The sequence below is a fragment of the Quercus robur genome, chromosome 7 (genome assembly GCF_932294415.1).
Source record: "Quercus robur chromosome 7, dhQueRobu3.1, whole genome shotgun sequence".
NCBI lineage: Eukaryota > Viridiplantae > Streptophyta > Magnoliopsida > Fagales > Fagaceae > Quercus > Quercus robur.
In genome coordinates, this window is record NC_065540.1 from 36,925,941 (window position 1) to 36,950,205 (window position 24,265).

A 24,265-nucleotide genomic window follows, 5' to 3' on the forward strand; every position below is an offset into this window, starting at 1 on the left:
GATGGGACAAGACAAAACCATACGGGACGAGGACAAAGACCCCATCCTTCAACCCCACTCTACCCCATTGTCATCCCTAATTTTGCTTATTACTCGTTTTATGAAGGAGATTTTGTTTTTATTATTTAGAAACTAAAAGAATAAATTATTAAATAAAGAATTTGAGGTCCTATTGATTTTTTTTTTAACAGATAAGATTCATCGTATCTTTTAGTTGAAATAAGATGACATATAACTCTATGAAGTGAATTTTGGGTTGTCATTTAATGGAGTGGAATCAAAGATTGTAGTTACCTCATCTACAATGGTTTGAAAGCTTTTTTTTTTTTTTTTTTTTTTCTTAAGCATATATCCCTTTAGTATATTAGTGTGATATGTGCAAATGTAGCAATGAAACAGTTCGATCATTTGTTAATCCACTTTTGGAGATAAGTGTACTCGAATCACTAACATCCGCAACTGGTTACACCCGTGCCTCTTAGGCCCACGATTGATTCTACCAGCAATGGATGTGACTGCTCTAAGGTAGTTTTACTATTTTTTTTCTTTTTCTTTTTAAAATCATTTTAGAAATGTAACAGCATTCAGCAGTGATAAGTGACTAAACTTCCATTCCATTTTTCCCTTACTAACGAAGTGCAAATTGCCAGACTAGAATGCTGCCAAACCTGCTCAAAAAGCAAAGAATTATTCACAACTTATTTTTATGCCACAGTTGTTTATATATATATATATATATATATATATATATATATATATATATATATATATACTGCCATTAGCTTCCACACCGACTTTCCAACCCTTACACCATCTCATTCTGATCTCCAATTAAAATTCATGAGCACGTATACTACCCCCACATGATCTCACATTCTACCACATGCACACAAAATTGACAAAGTAGCCTAAAGACTAAAAAAAAATTAAATTATACAAAGAAGTAAAACGACTCTGCTCATTCAGTTCCTTTGCAATTCAAGGTCCACAACCACATCCATTTGAGAATTATAGAAGGTATGAGGGGGAAGAATCATCCTTTAAACCAAAAAAATAGACCTCTTTGAGCCACATCCTGTCAATTGGACTATTCTCAATTACATTTTGTTTGGAATTTATGCTTTCCTAAACTTCAAAATTACCAAACTGACCACAGTGATTGATTTTATGACCCCCTCTGAGTTTTTGCAGTATTAAACAATTCAAACTCCAGGAAGTCGTCAGAGATGATTGTTCATACATGGGCTTACAAACAGACTGGTATGTTTTTACAAAATAAAGTAGTATAATCCTCAGGTCTTTTAGATGCCACGCTTAAATTGTCCTGCGAGAGTGAACTAGGAGGCTCCTTGACATGTAATGTGATGACCAATCAATCCCTGAGCAGCCTTGCGGCTGTGAAACTATAAAATCGCCTTCAAAACCGCAAAGGACTAGTTCTTTCATGCTTACTTAACATGCCATCATAACCATCACTAGAATCAGACTCCACATCAATACAGTAAACTGCCTAGGAATCTGCAATATGCCAAACATGAGCCAGATCTTACTAAAATATCAATGAAAAACCATCAACTAAAGCTCGGTATTTTTAAAAGCAACAGCTGCATAAAATTTACATCCTGGCCCTTCCTCTTTTCTTTTCTTTTTGTTTGCTTGGTACATCAAGGCCAGATAAGAACATTCCGCTTATTCTCATAACATGATTGGCACTTGCCTTTAAAATTGTACTAAAATGTCAAAATGTAAGTTCAAGTAAGACAATTTGCAAGCATTAGCACTCAAAGCTAAATATGTGTGTGAAATCATTTCAGCCAAAGGCTTGCAAGTTCCATAATTCAAAGAAAAGTTACAAAATTAATGCATGCACACCTGGGTAATGCTCTCTTGTTTGAAGAGAATCATACATGTCCACGGACTCATTTTTGAGAGCTAATGTGATTGCCGCCTGCACAGGACTGTGCCCCATTGCTAGCAGAGGTACCATCATTCTTCACCCTTCGATAAAAGAGGACATATGCATGAGCTGTCTTTACTTCTTCCTCATGTATGGGTGATACCTGGTGGTCATCAAAATTGTACCACCTATTCTCATCTAAAAGCTGCACTTAATAGAAAAAAGTATATATCAGAATGAAATATTGGAAAAGTAGAAAAAGTCCACCTAAAAGTAAACTGGATAGTTGGTAGATAGGCTTATCCACATCTGCAGGCTAAAATTGGACAAAAAACAATGGTGTGCCATAAAGGCGAAGGACTAAAGGTTTATATGTACTCATTATAACAAAGACACTAGACATCAACAATGATCAGTAAAGCAACACCCAAATCAGTGTCAACCACAATAGTTTGCAACTGAGAGAGCAGCTGATCTTTGGAGGGGGAAAAATGACAAAATCTTTGAGAAAGAGGTACAAAGCTTTTTCACTGACCTTGATATGTGCAGTATAGTGCCCACTACCCATGCCACCATAATGATTAGTTAAAGCATACAGTTCGTAGAGTTGCCGTCGGGATGTGATTTTGTTTGCAACATAATTTGTTAAGTCAAAGTCATGAATGGGGAAGTTGACAAAGGTTTCTAACTTATTATGCTTTATGGACCTGCTGTATGAGAATCTCTTTAGATGGATGACCAATACTTCTGGAAGCCTCCATAGATCAAGCTTTTTACTTGCTTGTCGTCGCTCTTCGCATTGAGGACAAAACCTTCATCAGATACACAAACAAATCAGATTAGTGTTTAGTTGTTCAACAGGTAGCCATTCTTTCAAAAGGATTTTTGCATTGATCAAACAGTTTAGATATTGATATAAGAAATTTAGACTACGAATGTCAATAGCAAGTGCAAAGTAGTGGAATCCAACATTCTTCATTCAAGGGCTTCGTAAAGTACAAAGACTTTATGCACTACCAAAAAATGATTGAGCAAAAAACAAAATCTGAGAACACAAACTAAGAGCTGTTCCATTAAGTAACCAAGGAAAGCATTTTGCATTCATTAAATTTGCAAGGCATGACTTGCAAATTCACATGGTGTTTCAAGGTTAACTAACATGTAATAGCCACATTTTCTTATATTTCACCACAATCTTAAGGCACTAGTCAAAGGGGCAAGTTGCTCCCCAAAAGGTTGAAAGATTGAAACCATCGATATTCACCAATTCAGTCTCAATACCCCTATTTCTATTTGTATTTTGTCTTGAGGCAGTAAACATTATTTGCATAAGGCAATAGAAAGTAACATTCTTTTGAACAACTAAGCAATGTTGGTCAGTAATGCAATCCACCAACTAGAAGAAATACAATTTTGTTGGATCACCAGTTTATATATCAATCTTAAATTCTTGACCCTTAGGTAGGATCACCACCATATCAATCTAAGTCCATCATGAACAACATGCCTGCACACAACAACATTTACATTGACAATGACGACACCAAGAACAAATAAAAAGAAAAAGAAAAAGAAACTAACCACATATCTTCAGGGACCAGTGGTTCTTCACGCAGAAAAGCTTCCAGGCATGTATACAAGGAGAGAGGTTCAGTACGAGCTTTCTTGTTAGGAGGCCCATTAAACACTTCTGGCAAATTTTCTAAATAATGTGTATCATACTTGTCTAGAAGCTTCTGTGACCAGTCAACATAAACTAGTATCGAAGTTGATGATGAGGACAATCTAACAGGTTTATCTTCTCCCACTGAAAGATCAATGCAAGCATTGCTTTCATCAACCAACTGAAGAGGTAGTTTCAGTAATGCAACTGCTTCAGAATTAGTGCTTTCCTTATTTATTGAATTTGACATAGAGGAATCAGTGCATGCTTCACCAGAACTGATATCATGACTCTGGTCTGATGCTGCTATAGAGATGCTAGTATCAAAAATATCAGTTTTTCTTCGGCTTTCAGTTGTTGCCATTGGAGAAAGCATTTTGTGAACAAGTAGCTGTATATCACCTCTTGTAATTACATCATCACATGAGATTGATGAGACAAGAGGTGTTCCATAAGGCTTCCAACCTGACATGGTTTGGGCATCATTTGTTTCCCTAAGAAACAAAAATATACAAGAACAAATTAGAAAGTGGCTCAACACAAGAAACCACCATATAGACTAAAACTTCTCGAAATTGGTATTTTTCTAAACTGATAATTGCATGTTAGCATTGGATCAATTCCACCCACCATCTGGTATCCTTTTGGTCCAGGATGTCATTTTTCTTTTCCTCTTGTGTTTTTTTCATTTTTGAAAACTAAAATTAGACTGGGATGCCATTTGACTAGAGACAATTTTGGTCACAGAAAAAATGAAAAAGAGAAACTGTAGTCTTGACTAACTATGGAACTATTTGTTTCTTCAGGATATCTATGATAGTTAAAAGCATAAAGCAGTCGATGTAGTAATTAAAGCAGCCAGTATAATTTTTTTTAAATTGATGGACTCAATAACTACTGCCAGTTTTCTGGAGGCCCTGCCTTCTGGAACAAGAGATAAAAGATAGAGAAAAGGCAGCCCAAATTTTTCTGTCACTGATTAAAAGTGTCATGAAATTATACATACTGCTCTCTATGGCGGTGTATTAACTGAAGATGTTTTGTATTCTTCACCAACTTTGGCATCTTGTATGCAGCAAGGTAGTCATCATCTTTGATGGTGGACAACATTATTAGAGGATCTTCTAGAAACTTTTGAATCAAATGGTTTCGTATCTGTGAACAAAACATTTGTATAATTCAATCCAATTAAACATATAAAAATTAAGCCGCATACACACAAAATTCAGAATGTTTACTGCTGCAAACCTCAACAAGCAAAAGCTTCTCACTGTGCTTCAGGGAACATGCACTGCTAAGGGCCTGTATTAAGTCCCTGCAACGTCCCTGCTTGGGGACAGTCACAGTGCAAGAAGATGGCAGGGCACTTCCATCACAAGTAAAAACTGTTACTGTCATAGTGCGGGTGATGGTCTGCTGGAGAGGTAGGGAGAGGTACATGAATGGATCAAATGTGACGGAGACTTTATTGCATACTGGACACACCAATGTTGACTTGTATTGGCCCTGTAATGGAGACAATTTAGATGTATAAGTTCAAAAGCATTAGTAGGCAGGTGAAATAAATTGTTTTTTTTGGGGGGGGGGTGTGGGGTGGGTGGGTGTGGTGGTGGGGAAGAGTGAGGGATGACAACAATGAAAATCAACAGCATGCCCTGTGGCAGGATGTGATTAAGAGATTTATCTAATGTGAGAAAAAGTGAGGCATAAATTGTATTTGTTGAACCTCATCTAAGCCTTTCACAATTTTATCGGTAAGTTACACACCCGGTGGATCTTAAACCCATGTCCGGATCCTCCACCTTGCTATTACAAGGAAGAAATTTCCATTTGAACTTATGATCATTGACTCTAGGGCCTGTTTGGTAGAGATGTTCAAACAACAGTTTTCAATGTTTAAACATTGAAAACTATGGGCCCAAAAAAAAAAACGTGTTTGGTAGCAATGTTTAATTATGGGTATTTAAGTTACAATTCTCAAATTAGGGTGTTTAAAACATGTATTTTGAAAACTCATCTATACTAGTTTTTAGTTTTCAAGCAACGTTGTTAAATGATCTTTTTGTAAATAAGTTGAAGGCCCATTGACAAGACCAAACTCTCTCTCTCACACTTCAACCCTTTTTTTTTCTTTTTCTCCCACGGGCCCACCTCTTTGTCCTTCTCTCTTCTTCTTTTTCTCTTTTTCTCTCTCCTTAAATAAAATAGTATTCTTTTACTCTACAACCATCATTGCTATAAAGAAGACATATATACATACCAAACACACAATTATATTTTTTTCACATTTTAAAATATGTTATTTGAAAAACGGTACAAAACAAATTTTTTGCATTATGAGTACTTTAAACAAGTGTTTATACAACATTTTTTAAACCACAATTTTTACATCAATTTGAACAACAATATTTAAACACAACTACCAAACGAGCCCAAAGCATTTTACATTAATTAGGGCAAGAAATCTAAATAGATCATAATTGAACCATAGTACTAAAATATAGGCTAAAGCACAATACTGTAATATAAAATTTTCATATAATAATATAAAGATCATATTATTTTAGCTTCTAGATTTTCTACAAGACGATAATGTTTATGCAATAAAGCCTTAGTCCCAAAATTTTGGGGCCGGCTATAGATCCTCAATAGATTAGCCAGGAATGGCTACATGTATTATTTTCCTCCACTCTATTTTATCTGAAGTCGTACTCTATGCTAATGAAGTCCGTTACTTCATTACTTCTTTAATTGACATGTCATTTTTTATTACTTCTACTAAAAGTTATTTTTGGTCTTCTTCTACCTGTTTTCATTCCCTTAACTTGGATCAACTCACTCTTTCTTACCAATGCATTAATCGCTCTCCTCTAAACATGACCAAACCATCTCAAGCGACTCTCCCTCGTCTTTTCATCAATAAAGGCTACCCTCCTTATCTTTAACGAGATTTCCTCATTTTAAATCCTATCTTTCTATGTATTTCCACTTATCTATCTTAACATTCTCCTTTCAACTACAATCAATATATTAGTATGTTGCTTCTTAATAGCCTGCCCAACATTCAATACCATAGAGCATAGCTGGTCATAAAGCAATCTTATACAATTTTCCATTTAACTTAATATGTATTTTTTCTCTTATCTTTTTTTGATAGGAAAAGATTTCAAATTAAATAGGAATCCTTTTTTTTTTTTTTTGGAGATAATTTCATCCTATGGCGTCCATCCGCTTCTAATGATAACTCTTTATCATCAAACCAAAACACTAGTCGGTTTTTAGTATAGGCGGGAATTGAACCCCAGATCTCATATTCAACCTATGTATTTTTGCTCTTATCTTGATTGACATCCTCTTCAATCTCTCCATCTTTATGGATTATTGATTCAAGATATCAAAAGTGTTTGATCTCTAGTATTTCTTGACCATAAAGTCTTACCACCCCTTCGTTTTTTTTTTCCTACTTTTACTAAACACACATTTCATGTACTCTATTTTAGTCCTTAATAAAAAACCTTTAGATTCTAAAGTGTCATGCCAAATTTCCAACTTAGCATCACTCTACTTCTAGTTTTATCCACTAAAATATTACTGGTATATTATAAATATTTCATTTTTGTAGAAAGAATAAATTGATGATTAGCCATTTTCTTGAAACTTTAGAACTTGAGAATAAGCATAGGAAAATTAGATTTGCAATAAAGACTGCCTTGCTTCATTTACTATTAAACAGGATGAATCAATCAAACCCACTAAAGTTATGATGCTTCGTGAGGAAGACTCAAAGGGGCACTTATAACAAGGTAATTTCAACTTACCTCAGCCAAGCTTCATTCATCAACCCTACTAAAGTTATGAGGCTTTGAGAAGAAGACAAGGGCCACTTATGACAACATAATTTCAACTTATCTTAGCCAAGCTTCATCTGAACTGATTTGTAAAATTTATAATGATTTAAATTCTTTTATAATTTTAATGGAGGTATTATTGATAGGAAGTAACTGTAGAACACGAAGCACAATGCATGCGAAAGATAACAGGAAGTAACCATAGAATAAAAAACACAATAATGCAGGACAATGAATTCTCAAAGGGAACTTGGTGTTTGAGGAAACAAAAGAAGTACAAAAGGATAAGACCTAGGAATCACCACCAAGCACCAAAAGAAAACTTCGAACCCAAATTTTATAAATCCATGATCAACTATCTACAATAGTTTACTTTGGGCCCTTTAAATAGAGTTCCCAAATTACATTAAATGCATAAAGAAAATAAAAACTCATAATGCCTATTTGAATTTCAAATCTTCAGTCATATTCAAACTCAAATGTAAAATTCTAAAACACATTGGATTTTGGATTAAATTCGGATATACTGGTTTTGAATACTCGAATTCAAAGTCTGACTCCAACAAGTCCGCACCAACTAATAAAAACATGACTGATAATAAGCTTAATCCATCTCAAAATGTATCCTGTACAAAATAACTTATTGTGTAGAGAATTTTCGTTTTATAAGAGTACATATTGTGCAAAGATACAGACTATTTTTGGAAAACATCTGGTTAAGGACCGCTAACAACCTGACTTTAAATCAAGTTATTTACAGTTAGAATCTTATCCAAAATGAAGTCCAAACAGTTTCTTAAGGGATGAAAAGATAAGAAACCAGGCAACCTTAAAGATTTCTGATGAAAATTATCCAAAGGGTCATGACCACAGCCAACAGTAAAGATAAACAACAACTTTTTTATATATAATTTAAAATAAAATAAAATAAAATAAAAACAATACTGATTTTGTGTGTGAGAAACTTGTGAGGTTTAATATTGAAGAAATGAAGGAAAACATATGGACAACAGGTTTGAATATTCTAGAGCTAACAAGCAGCACCCTCTCCCCTATTTTGAGAGACATTACGATAACAAGTAAGCTTGAATATCTTAGAAACAATGGAAGACATAAGGAACCTCTATTCCTGGAAAATTACCTCGAATGACATATGGACAACAGGCTTGAATATTCTAGAGTGAATAAGCAGCACCGTCTCCTCTATTTTGAGAGACATTACTATAACAAGAAAGCTCGAATATCCTAGAAACAATGGGAGACATATGAAACCTTTATTCCTGGAAAATTTCCTCCAATGAACAATACTCACAAAATGGTATAAACATCCCAAGAAATTGGCACTTACTGGTGCCAGAAGGAAACACATACAAGTTACTGCTACAGGTTTTATTCAACTTGCTTACAGCATAAGATTTCATAAAATATTGTTTTTTTATAAGTGATTTCATAGAATATTGTGAGTCAATACCAATGTCAACCAAGTTCAAATACTAGCATTGAGAGGCTTAACACCATATCTAGATATGTGATGGAGGTCTTTGACAATACTACCAAGACTACTATCCAGAAAAGCAAAACCCTAAAGAATCATCCTACAAATTCAATTAAGGTTTTCAGTAGGTCTGATAGGACAGTTTTACTGGCTTCCAGAACACGTTTACTTGGGTTCCAAGTCTATATTGTCACCATATTAACATCTTACTGATTTATTTTCAAGTTGGCAAGATTCTTTCAGTAGACATCGAAGCATAAATCTGTGGAGGGCTGTACCACATTGTCTTATGGTGTATTTGGTGAGAACCAAACTCAAGATGTTTTGAGGGGAAGGAACGGTCTATTCTGGAAATTAAATCTTTCCTTCTCCACAACTTGTGGGATTGGAGTTCAGATTTTAATCTTTTCCATGTTCTAATTTTTTAAAATGCTTGATCTTTGTAATTTAAGAGTTTGATGTACTGCTACCCATGTACACCCCCAGTGTACCTGGATCTTTGATTAATACAATTTCGTTTTTATCAAAAAAAAAAAAAAAAAAAATTTAATCTTGAAGATGCAATGACAAAGAAGCAATTTTAGTTCCATTGGTGAATGGTTTGATATGTGTCAATGTGTGATATAATCTAGGTTAAGATGCCTGAAGACCTTAGATTTTATCCTGTTTAATGCTAGATTCTTTCTGTCTTCTCTCTAACTTTTTACTTTCTACCTCTGTATTTTAGCTTCCAAACGTCCAACCAGTATTCCAACCATCAAATACTAATAAAACCATAAGTTACATAACAGCCTTTTTTCAAACTAGTTACCAAATCCTTAAATTCTGATAAGTTTCCATTGCCATTTTATGGAAATCCAAAAGATTGGTGTGTGTTATTCTTTTCTTCTTTTTTTTGTTTAAGCGCAATTGTTATCCTACATTAATGAATGGACACAGAAAATATAAGCAGAACCAGAAAAATTTTGGTTAGAATTATAAGTTTGCTGGTGTCTCACTATTAGTGAAGCTTAAGATCTAAGCAAGGACATTGCCCAAGATCCAACAATTTTTTTTTAAGCTCTTCAAGGTTGAAGCTTCTCACATGAGAAATAAACATGGACTAGCATCAGTGGATACCGAAGATAGAATGCCCTATACATTCAGTGTAGAGTATATCAAAGGTGAAAATATTATTTAATAAGTGGAAGAACTCTGCCTGCAACCTATAAGCAAGAGATTTGCCCCCAAAGCTTGACCTGGAGTCCAAGTAACCCATCCCCAAAAACAGCAAGACATACAAGAATAATTGATTCCAGAAAGAGGGTGCTTGCATACAGTAAAAAAGTACAAAACCATAAACTACACTCACGATTTAGATTTAAAATGTATCAACGTTATACTCACTTGGCACACATCAACAATTATAGAATCATTACGAGCAATATGATTTGCCCAATACTCATCGGCAACCTCTTCATCAGGTCGGCCATCAGCATCCCTGGTCTTCATATAAGGTTTGTGTTTGACGCGATTCAGATCTTCGTGAAGACCATCTAGCAAAAATGCTAAAAGCTCCTGACAAAATAACACACCATTTTACTGATGCAAATTGCATGGAAACCATGGAATGAATAAAAGATTCAAGTCAAGCACTAAACCTGAGAATCATGCTGATTGTATCCAGTAAATTGAGGTGCAAAGCGAGCAAGCTTCGCTTTAAAGGATCGAGGAGCAACTGGTGCCCGTCCAGGTGCCCACAGCTTTCGAAGTAACTCACCAAAAGCTAGAGCTAGCTCACCCTACATAATGACTACATCAATTCACAAGAATAATAACATAACAGCACTATTATCAAGTTATACTCATTATAGAATTTTCATCAACAAATTTATTTCAATAGAAAGAATATCTACCTGAAATAAGTGTGGCATTTTGTTTTTGATAAGTAAAGAAAATTATTGATCCAAAAATATAATCCCATGTACACCAGCTGTGTACGTAGGAAGCAGCACATTCAAACTTTCAAATTACACTGCTCAAGCATATCTAATAAAGAATAACAGGGAGGAGATTTGAAGGCAACACTCCAATCCAGTAAAGTGTGAAAAAAGAGAGATTTAATCTCAAGAATGTCCATTCACTTCACTCAAAATATCATGCATTCAGTTCATGCCAAAGACACCACATAATGCAATGTGGCACAAACCTCCAAAAAGCTCTATTTCGATGTCTACCAAAGGTACCTTGCCATGCTGCCAACAATTCAAGGACTCTCTCTGTGGCATAACCCATATAAGACCAAACAAAATCCACACCATTGCCCATAACTCATAAGCTATGGGATAGTGAAGAAGCAAATGATCCACCAACTCCCCACTCTGTTTGCACATATAGCACCATTCTAAGGAAATAATACTTCTCTTTCGTAAATTTTCTATAGACAATCCTCCCTAAGGCAGCACTCCATGATTGCCACACCAACTTTCAAGGGATTGACATGCCAGTAGCTGGGGAAAGAGAATGGTAGTACCCATGCACCTCAAAACCCTGACTCTTGACTAGCCTCCAACAAAGGTTATCAAGATCCTCACCCTTCACTGAGGTGGAATGAATTAAATGCATAAAAGCAGTCAAGCTCTCCAACTCCTCCTAATCCTAGACTGATCTAGAGAACTGAACATCCCAATGAAGAATCCCATTACGGAAATGCATAATCTCAGCTATAGAAGATTCCTAATCACAAAAAATTCTATATAACTCCAAGAAGGCTTCTTTAAGAGGACAATCACCACACCACTAGTCATGCAAAAATTTTACCCTAGTACCATCACCTACATTGAATTGAATAAACCGGGAAAAAATCAACCAAAGATATACACATGGATTTCCAGAGATACACAATATGGACCCGGCACTATAGAAAAAGTCAACCACTCCCGTCTTAAGGAACTTTATTGATGAAAAATTAACAAGAAGCAAGCCTTCTTAGTACACAGGTAGTGTACTAAGGATGGATGGGAATCAACAGAAAGTACAAAGATCTAAAAATTATATAAGAGGAGAGAAAGAATGACCACTCATCACAGCCATCTAAGCATAGAACACAAGAAAAACAACCATCAAACATATTCAAGATCCAATCTTTTCATTACCTAAACCCTTAAACATCATACCTTATTCAAGATCCCTTCATGATCTCATCAAGAAATCTAATTTCATGCTAAATTCCAAAGGATCCTACATCAAAATTAGCATCAGAGTCCCATTAGGTTGGATAAAAAAGGGGGAGGATGCAAAATGAGAGTTTCTCTTGTTTGGTGTGGTGGAAATGAGGGAGGATGGAAAAGGGTCTGAGTGGAAACACATTTACTGAGACTAGTAATAGCTACAAAATATGGCAAGAAATGGGGGGATGGATATTGAAACCTGTTAAAGGGACCCATGGTTGTAGCCTATGGAAATGTATCAGAGTAGGATCGAATAGATTATGCGTCCTTTGATGTAGGTGATGACACTCAAGTACAATTCTGGAATGACAATCGGTGCTGGAATCGTCCTTTGAAGGAGTTGTTCCAGAGTTGTTTGTATGCTCTTCAGACAGTGATCCATCAATTCAATCATTGATTATTGGTCAGATAAATGGGAAGGTGCGGAGTTGGGATGTTAGATTTCATAGAGATTTTAATGATTGGGAATTTGAATTGTTACATTCCTTCGTAAATCTTCTTTACGCATACACTTCTATGAGAGAAGATTGTGATAGATTGAGCTGGACATTGAATGGGAGTGGTAAGTTTGATATTCATTCATTCTACATTGTCTTACATGGTACTAGTGCAGTCTCTTTCCCTTGGAGGAGTATTTGGTGTGTTAAGGCTCCAAGGAGAGTTTTTTGTATGGACAACATCTTGGGGTAAGATCCTTAGATGTGAGAATCTCATGAAGAGAGGTTTTACTTTAGCAGGTTGGTGTTGTAGATAGTAGATCATCTATTGGAGCATTGCTCTCTAGCTCATGCTCCGTGAAGTTATGTTTTTAGTTCTTTCAAGATTCAATGAGTTTTACCAAGGACAGTCATATATCTTCCATTTACTTGGAGGAATTGATTTGGGAAACATTCTTCATATTTGGAATCTATTTCCTTCATGATTGATGTGGACCTTGTAGAGGGAAAAAAATTGACATACTTTTGAAGATGCAAAGTGTTCGACGACTCAATTGCAAACACTGCTGCTTAGAGCCATGTTTGATTCCCATGTATGGAGTTTCACCACCAGCATTTCCATTGTACATTTCAAAGAGTGGCTATGTTTACATCACAACTTACTCTTCGTAATTCTTCAGACTTCTTTATGTTCTTTGACCATGAGGTAGTCTTCATTTTCAGTAAAATGTCATTACTTATAAAAAAATTATAATAATAAGAATAATAAAAGAGTCTCAAAAACCATCCATCTATAGAATTCGAAGTCAAAGTTTCACAAGTACTAGCACTAGAGACAAAAAAATCAATCCGCAATAGAAATCCACACAAGTCTATGTAAAATTCTAGACTCAAATAAGCTTATTTGGAACAAAATTTCAAAATAATTTATGACTATTTAGTTGTACCGCGATACATCAATGTAGCATATTATGTTAGCCAAAGCAAGGAATCAACAATGGCAACAACCAGGCCTTAGTCCCAAAATTTTGGGGTCGGCTATGGATCCTTAACAAACTAGTCAGGGTTGGTCACATGTATTATTTTCTACATTCTATTTCATCCAAAGTCATACTTTCTATTACTTCCTTAATTGACATGACCTTTATCTACTTCTATTTTAGTTATTTTTGGATTTCCTCTACCTTTTTTGTTCTCTCAACTTGAATCAACTCACTCTCTCATTGATGCAAAGCAAGGAGTTATAGATTAAAAATAAAAACAATAAAAAAGTAAAAAGTATAGAACCACGCAATCAACACAATTGAAAAAATAAAATAAATACTTCAACGTACTTCAACAGTAATGCAATCCACACAACAATAAATATCTAAACCTAAACTCAAACGTGAGTGCCCTTTCAAACAAAAAGTCAAATACATATTAATTCATATTCCGATGACTGATGGCTGCATTGTGTTTCGTTTATAAAGAGAAAAGAAAAGGTGAGCATAATAATTCATGCACAAAGGACACCGAGAATGAGAGAACATGAGGCATCAGGACTTGTATTTAACAAAGCCACAAAGGGTACTGGGTCTTAATGGAATTGTCGCATTTAAAAAATATCAAATAAAGGCACCTTGAAGACCAAAAATTATTTATGAAACTATGGAAAAGAATAAATATATATGGGAAAAACAAAACAAAACAAAAACCCTACAAACTGATCCAATAAATTCAACCTACGGTGCCTTAGACACCAAACTCTAGCTTTCACATAAAATCTCAAAAGGCTTTATAATCATTAATCAGGCTTTGATAAAAAAGATCAATTTTTCCTTTTGTCTTTAACTTTTTTGTATATAGGTAAGTTACACATGCACCCAATGGATATTGAACCCATGACCTCAAGCTCTAACTTGCTCTTACAAAGGGAGGAAGTGTCATTTGAGCTAAAGCTCACTGGCCAAAAGATCAGTTATTTCACATTTATAATTGTTTTAATTTATTTTTATAAGTAATAAATTTTATAATTGTATATGATACTTACAACCATGCCCAAAGGGTTCTGCCAGTTGATCTCTTGATGATAATCTTCTCGAAAATATCTAGCAAACTCCGGTGTATGAACAAGGCATTGTATTGCACTGTTCATAAAACAAGTGTTCCCAAGGTTCATCAACCCAGTCAAACCACCAGTAGCACCCCTTGTACTTACGCCGCTGGTACCGTATGCATTATCCGATTCTCTTACTGGAGAAGTCAGGTTAGTAATTTGTGGCAGCTCCACCGCGTTGCTTCTAGTTGCACCCTTACTAGCGGACAAGCCTCCTGCAATTGATAAGCTTGACTTAGACGGCTCTATAAGAAAAGAAGTAGCTTCCCTCTGTGAAGATCCATTGTCCTGAATAGAAGTTATGGAACCAGCCAGTGCAGTACCATTCACATGGTTAAGGACCTCCACCAGAATCTGTTTTAAATTATTAAAGAACAAAAGAAAAATGTCTGTTAAAAACCAGAAAAAGTACAGCATTAACTAGATGGCCATCATCAAATATATAGAAGCCAGAAGGAAAAATAGCCAAATGATTATTACAGGGGGTGAGGCTATTTCATCTTCTACTGTATGTGACTTTCTCAAATTTTAATGCATACATGTACTACATGACTGTCACTGTTTTGGTGTTTTTGTAACAGTGTGTGCGCTCATGTGTAAAGATGACTCTACAGATAATGTTTTCAGCAGGAAAAACACCAGCCATGACAAAATTAATACAAATTACAAGAACTAGATCATTTTATGGCAAATGCACATTAATAAAAAGGCTTCATAAATAGTCTGCACCTCGTGAAACTAAGTGTTCAGATGTTGCAAGATAATGTCGGGCAGCATCAGTGTTGGTAAAAGTGCAAGGCGCACTTAAGCACAAAGGCCTCTTGGAGCCTAGGCACAAAGCGCAAGCATGCGCCTGATTCAAGGGAAGCATATATTCTAAAAGAATAATTTAATAAATTTAAAAATAATTATTAATGAGAACTACAACAATCAAATTATCACATTAATTGAAAAAAAAAATTATATAAGCCCTACTTTTGCAATTTTAACACAAAAATTGCAAGTCAAGTCATTTTAATTTTTTGGATCAGATTTGAGTACTTCCATGTAATACCCTTTCTTAAATCTCTGATAGCCATAATTCCCTATGACTAATTACTAATATTAGTTAATATTTTATACACTTAATAATTACAAGTCTTTAAGAATTAGTCTACTATGTTCAACATCAACTACTAAAGTAACTAAACAATTAACACAAATATATTATATCATACTTTTTTTTTTCATGAATGAGCTAAGAATATCAGGACAAATCAGTATGGTAATTGGTACCAAGCAGATATTCAAAAGGGAAAAAATAAAATAAAAAGAAGAAGAAAAAGCTGGGTGGGTTATTGTTTCGGGGAGAAAAAACCAAGAAAAAATGAAAATAAAAATAGAGAAGAACTAGGGGGTTGTGGATTTTAGCACAAGTTACATTCAAATTTTTTTTTTTTTTTTTTTTGATAAGTCACACTAAAAATATGCCAAATCATGGTTTATATCAATTATGCTGGGGCTGCATCAACATGACTATCAATCAAGGGACATCTGGTAATTAGCAGCAGAACCACATGGCTCACTGTTCTGTTTTTGGCCTTACAAAGAATGCAATAAATATATGTTCACTTATTGAATATATTATTAGAAATTTCTAACACAACAAGAGTATCGAGTAAGCAACCTTAAGTGTATGACTGCCTTCTAAGCACAATTTAAAGGAGAAGATAAATCCAAAAAAAAAAAAAAAAAAAACTTCAACGCTCACAAAAGCAAAGAAGAATCTTAACTTTGAATCACCAAAATCATTTGACAACCATCTTTCATTGCAACCCAAATGACCAAGCCCTATGAGCATCTAGATCAAGAGTTTCCTCTATCTTAAGGAATGCATGGACACCAACAAGACTTTTTTCTAACCACCTCCCTACCACATCAACATTGATCTTAAACCTATCAAAACTTTGTATCATTCCAAAAATATCATAAAACCACAAACTAAACAGTCTTATACAAAAAAAGCCTTCAAAAAACCAAGCACTCAGGTTTCAACCATCCATCCATTACTTGCTCAAAGAGGAAGCGCATTATCTGGGATATTTCAAACCTCCAGGAACATGACCAGCCTAATTGATATCAACTGCATGGCTCACTGTTCCGTTTTTGGCCTAATATAGAATACAATAAATAGTTTTTCACTTATTGAATATATTATTATAAATTGTCCATAACAAAAATATATAGTAAGCAACTTGGAATTATATGAGAGCCTTCTAAGCACAATTAAAAGGACAAGACAAAAATATTAGCCTTCATCACTCACAAAAGCAAGGATGAATTTTAACTTTAAGAACTGCACCTTAGATATTCAACAGCAATTACATCAAATGCAAAATCTTATTTCATATTCTAAGTGACTTCTTTAGAGAAAACATAGTAGTCATAAAAGGATAGCAAGTGTGCAATGTAAACCTACATCCTGATCCATCTGTACATTGGCATCATCAAGCGTCTTATCCATGTCATTCATCAACGCATGTTTTCGACGGCCATAGTAATCCCAAATGCACACCTGCAACAGAGTAATACTCCTGAGAGTGAAAGAAGAGATTCCCAAAGAAGAATATTTATCAAAAATAGACTACCAAGTTATACATGTAGGTAGGATATATGAAGTCTTTACATGTTCCAAGTTAAGATCAAATATTTCACAGGCTTTCCTATGAAGCTCTCCAATGGTTTCCTGCCCACCAAGTTTGAAGACACAATTCAATATGCTTATACCTTGTAACAAGAGAAGTGCAACAGGCACTAAAAGGAAGTCATATAAAAAATGAGGTCTCAATTTTATACCTTCTTGCTTATTCTAATAGTAGAACGGTCACCTTTAGGAATCACATGTAACTGAAGACGCAGAGGATACACCTCAACAGCCAACTCTGTCTGAGAAAGACCAGAACTGATTACTTTCCGTTCTAGTGTTGGACCACCACCATACCTAAGACACACAGAAGGCTATAATTGTCTCCTTAATACTTCATGTAAATGATAGACTAGAAAATACAAGAAGTAGTTTCAATAGATTCACCCATTCATATTGAACAAGGGTAAAATATTTAGTCTTGAAGTTTAAGGATGGTTTCAACCTGGTCCCTCTAAATCTAAAAGTTGCAATAAAGTTCTTAAAATTTTTAAGTTATTAGTGTACCATCATTCTGTCAAACAAAGTTACAAATCCAATGGAAATTGCTAATGTGGCTACTTTTGGCTGATATGACACATGGCATGTGCCACATCAGGAAATAATAAAAATTTTAACGTTTAATTTTCATCTTATGTATTGGATAAAAATATAAGTTTTTTTTTATTAAAAGAGGTACATAATTTCTACTGAAATTTCAATTCAAATGGATAAGGCATTGAAAAGATAAGGTTCTGGAAGGAAGATATTTTTTGGTTTTCCTTTTTTTGTGTTTTAAATTTAAAGGGAAGGGAGGATAGATGAAAATTAGAGAGCAGTGGGTGACGGAGGCAAAACAATGGATTGATATATATATATGACAAGAAATGGAGGCAATGGAGAAATCTGGAGTAAAATAAATGGAAATGGTTCTTGACGGATGCTTCTTCTATGCAATCTTTTCTTTTACTATTCAATCGCATTCACTTAAACAGGATGAAAAGGAGAGATGCAGATCTGAGAAATGAGTCAATGCAGATTTTAATTTGAATTTCATAAATCAGTCTGAGGAAAACAATTTTTAGTGATCCACTAAACTTTGAACTTCAACCAAATAAGCAAACATGGAGAGATTTAAGTGAGAGAAAAGCATGTGAGATGTAAGCAGAGTGATTGGGGGTTGCAAAGGATTTTGTTGAATATTCTTCATGTCATGTATGCGCCATGTCAGTCTCCATTAGTGCCACATTAACCAGATAGAATATAACTTCATACAAAAATCCACTGAATAGGATTTTCATAAGTTTGGTTTCACCACAATTTGGACTATATCAAATGGTTTGTTTGAAATAATCAAGAATGTAGGAATCAAATTGAAACTGCATACTACACAAAGGGAGCTAAAATGTATTCAAGCAAACATATATTTAATAAAAGCATGAGGTTGCAAATGAAACCTCTATATTTATGAGGATAGAGGATCATTTTAATTAGTCTATAGCATTATGTAGAGATGACTATGGCCAATGAGTTTTAAATCAAATGGAACTTCCTCCTCCCACAATAATGGGATAAAGGGTGAGGTTGTGGGTGCAAAACCCACTAAGAGCATATGCAAGATACCAATAAAAAAATGTATAGAGATGATTATGGATTGATCAAGCACCTTTACATCATATATGTTCACCAGAATGTCATCAAGAGGGACCTTGTTAAATTTAGAGCTCTTTTCATATAACAAATGACTAAACTCTAGATCCAACTGAGAAATCATTCAAGTTTATAGTGTTTCTAACATATCAGAACATTTCAAATTTTTTTATCTTTACCCTCAATCAAGGAAAGGGAGGAGTTTATACCATGCCCCATGGTATGGGGGAAAGATCATTAAACCAAAAACATATTGTGATTCCAAAGATCATTGACACTATATCAGTGGTGTATTACAGCTCAAGAAACTATTTTCTCATTCTAGTTTTTCTAATAGACCAGAAAGGAATGCTACAAATTTTCTCCAACATTCCTTCATAAAACAAGACAAAAAGTACATACATTGATTGTTCAAAAAGTAGCCTACTGATATTTTCTACTCATGATGTTAGTATTTTATTGTAATAGCAATCAACATAATAAAACTAACATAAAATATGTTGCTAACCATCTTCATTTAATATGAAATAGCATAATGCTAAGAATTACAGAGAAAAAATGGAACCAAATTATGGAAGGACATTCTCACGTCCAAAATCTTGTACATTCCCACTTAACTTACCACAAATATAATTGGTGCCAAACTTCTTGCGGAAGCAATACATAATCACGACCTTCTAGTAGAGTATCGTGAATCTCAATAACCATACGAGAATTTTCAGATGCTGTATCATATATTAAATCAGAATTATCAATACCAGCAGGCCTCTTTAGAGAACTTGAACCAACAAAATCACCATGATCAGTCAATGAGGATCCATCATTTGCATTGTTTGGCTGGTCTTGGTTCACATATTCAATCCAATGCTGCCACCATCTGTAGAAACCAATTATGAACACAATAAAAATATATTCGCGTTTAATATAACCCAAATCTAAAAGGACAGAAAATTGGGAGCAGCACACAAGGAATTTCAGACTTTAGACAGCAAAACATACCACAAGATACTAGCTATTGAGTGCTGAAAATAAATAAATCAATAAACTGCCGCATCATTAAGGTAACAGCTAATGTTAAGGCTTTAATTGTTCCTTTTTCTTTTTCGGCTTACAACAAGTGGTGAAGAGGGGGATTTGAACTCAAGTTCTCCCTCTGGGGGAGTTCAGGCAGTGCTGCTAAGCCACAAAGCTCTTTGCATGTTAGGGCTTTAATTGTATGAGAGGCTTTTCATTTCAAAAATTCCTCCACATCATTAAGGTAACATCAGGACCAAATTCCAAAATGGACCTCAAAGAGATTGGACATGATGGCTTCATGGAAAAAAGGAGCAATGTTACCTCCATGAATCCCACCATATATTTAACTGAACCTACACTGAACAAAACATGAAATATGAAGTAATGAAGGAACAGGTGTTGACCCCCACACCCCCCACCCCCCCCAAAAAAAAAAAAAAAAAAAAGTTTGTTTTAATTCAGCTATAACAAAATTCAAGCCATGGAGCCACATCCAAGTTCTAGAATAGCAAGCTATGTTCCAAGTATAAAGCTACAACAATTATATCCAATTTCTCCACAAATATCTCTAAAATAGTGGGGTTGTTATTTTTAAGTGGTAAGTTACACACACTCAATGAGACTTTAACACACAAACTCATCCACATCTTTTTAATACAAGAACTCACCCATTGATAAAACACCCAAACGTAGCATTTCTTTTTTGTGTGGTAAGTTACACACGCACTCCGTGAGTCTTGAACCCGTGATCTCACCCATTTTCTTCGATAGCATAGGGAACCTTTCTAAAGAAGAGCCCATTGGACTAGCCTCTAGCCAATAAAACCTACAGGCACTTGCCAGAACCAATTGTCCGGTAATTCAGAGGCATTCACCCCTGACGAGCTACGCAGTTTATGCTCATTCCCAGAAGCATCCTCGTCCCATTATATGGGCAAAAGAGGGCAAAAACACCCCCAACATATATAGCAAGTGTCCCTCACCATACTAAACGTGTATGGTCCTCAGACTCCAAACTTCTTTTTTTTCTTTATTACTAAGTTACAAACTTACACACACCCAGTGGATTTTGGACCCATGAATATGAAATTACCCTCCACGCACTCTTAAGAGACCAGAAAAGCTGCATTTGAGGCAGACCCAATTTGCAAATGTTGAATAGAAGCCCTAGAGTACTACAAACACAAACATTTCAACTGAAAAACCCTCACAACCAAGCTAAAAAGGTATTAAAAAAAAAAATTTAATATTAAAAAAAAAACACTGAAAATTCACTCTCTTTTTTCCTCTTCCATAAAGACCATACTGAAATTGAGGGTTTCGGTTTCACAACTCTCAAATTCCTACAATCCTTTCGATTTTCTACCAAAAAAAGTGTTTTCCAAAAAGATTGAAATTTTGAAATAATTCATAACCAAAAAACACAAAAACAAAAACAAAATTACAAATTTGAGAAATTCACCTCTGAGTGATTAAGAAAAAAGTGTCGCCCTCTTTGCTATTAGATTCGGAGGCCAAAGCAATGTCACGGATCGTAATCCTCTCTTCCTCTGGCGTCAGCTCCGTACTGCTCGCGTTGCAGCACATCTTCACCTCCGCCATTGCCCTCTCTCTTTTCGCCTCAAATCTCAGTTTGCTGAGTGAGCGAATGAGTGAGTGAGAAAATTTTTTTGTGTTTTTCTTTTTCGTTTTCTTAGTAACCAAACGAGGTGGTAAAGATAACACAAGCTGAGAAATGGCAAAAGGGAAGTGTTTTTAAATGTGGTTTTAATCCAGACCCGTATTTTCTCATCAAACGGGTTGAGAGCTTATAAACCCGAACTAAACCCGTATATCTTATTTTTTTAGTAATATTTTATTTAAGTTTTTCAATGAGAAAATATTTATAAAAAAAAATTAATTATTGAAATGATGGAGTTTAGATTATATTAATTTCATGTTATGGCTTTTAAATTCTTTAAAAAAAATTAAATCAAATATGTGAAAAATTTTAGTGAAGTAATTAATGGTTTGAGTGAAAATGTTTAGTAATTAATTGAAATTTCCATTTAACCAGGTAGATTTCAGTTCTAAATAAATTTAAGTGTTGCTTTTAGTCCTACCAATTTTTACTTTTTTTAATAGGAAAGTGCACACTTAATATTAATCAAATAATAGTAAAGTTTACATTATGAAGAATTACTAATTCTAAGAAACTAGGACATTTCTCCATCCACATACACTGATGAACTATGCCCTTGGCATACTTTGCTAACCAGGGGTGTCCAACCCAACCCGGAACCCAACCAACCCGAGCAACCCGCCCGAACCCGAACCGGCAACCGTTCGAACCGACCACTCCGACGGTCGGTGACGGGTTTCTGCCCCAAGACCCGACGCCAGCGAGTCGAGTGGCAAGTTTTCTTCTCCAAAACCCGAGCCACCCGACCCGACCGACGTTATATACAAATCTGGCAATATCCGGCGACATTCAAGCGAAATCTGGCAATATCCGGCGACATTCAAGCGAGATTTGGTGAGATCCGGTGACATTTGAGGAGATCCAAGCGAGATTTGGTGAGATCCGGCAACATTCGAGGAGATCCAAGCGAGATCTCAACCATATTTGGTGAGATCCGGCGAGATTCGAGGAGATCCAGGCTGATTTCGGCAATTTTTGGTGCATCTACTGGGTTTTTGCAGATTCCAGCGAAGTTTTTGAAGATTCCGGCGACGTTTGCAGGATCCGGCGACTCTCAACACCGACCGAATCGACCTGAACACCACCCGAACCCAAAACCGACCCGACCGAGTGACGCCGGCAGTCGGTTTCAGATCCCTCCGCCTTCCACCCGACGCTGGCGGGTCGGGTCCGGGTTGGGTCCAAAACCGACCCGACCCGACCCGTGGACAGCCATATTGCTAACAAATAAGTTGGGATATTTGCATTACGTTTTACTGAGAAAAATACACATTATGGAACTCCAAGATCGCTGATCTAATACCCATAATCACCGCATCAATCGAGACTAGAGCTGAGGAAGAGTGACTCAACGCCCTAGAGACAATTAGCGAATCACCCTCAATTATGAAATCTGAAACACCAAGCTGCTTTGCGAACTGCAAACCAACTTCATCAGCCTTCAATTCCGCTTCAAAAGGCCCCAGTGGTGCATGAGTTTGCTTGCACATTGCTGTTACAAATCAGCCATTCCAGTCCTGTGCTATGACTCCAACTCCCACAGAATGCAACTCTACAAATACAGCACCATCAACATTGAAATTTAAACACGGTACAGGTGGCAGACTCCATCTCAGAATGTGCTAGATAGACACCTGAGCATCCAATAATAAATCAATAGCAACCCAACATTCCTCTCAGTATTGCATTGCCCATTGAAGAAGCATCCTTCCATCTTTTCGCGTTCCGCCATACCGAATATCATTCCTGTTATCCCATATCGTCCACGCATAGGTCAACAGCAGCTCAATGTTTTCCAGTGAACTCTTTTTGTCCATCATTAAACACCATAACATATCCTTAAAAGAGCTAAGCTAGTCCAACACGTTAGGGAAAATCAACTTTGACGAAGACCATAATTCTTTAGCTCGGGAACATTTCCAGAAAAAGGTGGATTGAATCCTTTGCCTCCACGTTGCATCCATCGAATGTATCAACTTGCAAAACATTTCTTTTAACCAAGTTAGTTTTCAACAGTAGAATGTCTCGACAAGCCCTCCAAGCGAAGTGCCTAATTTTATGAGGCACATTGATCTGCCATATGTGTTTCCAAAAGCTTCTTTTTGGCTGCCATTAGAACTTTAACCCGAGGAATCAGCTAAAGACGTTTAAGACGCAACCCAATAGGCATTTTTTACTGAAAAAGCTCCATTAGTGCTCCAAGCCCAAATTTGTTTGTCTTCTGGCAGATTAGAACTTATAGGGATTGCTTTTATAGCCTCTGCTTCATGTGGCAAAAACAGGACATCAACAACACCAACCTTCCATGAAGCCTTTTCCTTATCTATCAATTCTCCAACCTTCATATCTTGTGGCATAAACAACCTGGGAGATGAAACCATAAAAGTTGAAGGCTTGGGCAGCCATCTATCACCCCAAATCCAGATTCTCTCACCATTACCAAGTCTCCACCGTAAACCATATTTAACAAGAGGTTGAGCAAACATAATACTTTGCCAAGTAAATGGAGGATTATTACCCAAAACATCCTGTGAAAAATCACTTGTGGGGAAATACTTAGCCTTCAAAACCTTGTACACCAATGAGTTATGACCTTGTTGAAGTCTCC

At 35.7% G+C, this 24,265-nt stretch overlaps 1 protein-coding gene across 2 annotated transcripts; it reads right to left on the reverse strand.

Moving 5' to 3' along the window:
- Positions 1 to 931: 931 nt before the first annotated feature.
- On the reverse strand, positions 932 to 21,712 carry LOC126693276 (ubiquitin carboxyl-terminal hydrolase 5). Of its 2 annotated transcripts, XM_050389195.1 has the most exons (15): positions 21,439 to 21,712; positions 19,582 to 19,836; positions 17,483 to 17,627; positions 17,313 to 17,372; positions 17,106 to 17,201; positions 14,971 to 15,001; positions 14,582 to 14,862; positions 10,544 to 10,684; positions 10,290 to 10,460; positions 4,809 to 5,066; positions 4,567 to 4,715; positions 3,479 to 4,054; positions 2,433 to 2,709; positions 1,873 to 2,102; positions 932 to 1,518 (listed from the first exon to the last, which is right to left on the reverse strand). In XM_050389195.1, exons 1-14 carry the CDS (start codon positions 21,576 to 21,578, stop codon positions 1,920 to 1,922), a joined length of 2,763 nt encoding a protein of 920 aa, XP_050245152.1. In that variant the 5' UTR covers positions 21,579 to 21,712; the 3' UTR covers positions 932 to 1,518; positions 1,873 to 1,919. The 2 variants fall into 2 exon arrangements, with proteins under 2 accessions (XP_050245152.1, XP_050245151.1); XM_050389194.1 differs by having other exon boundaries at positions 14,582 to 15,001.
- Positions 21,713 to 24,265: the final 2,553 nt, after the last annotated feature.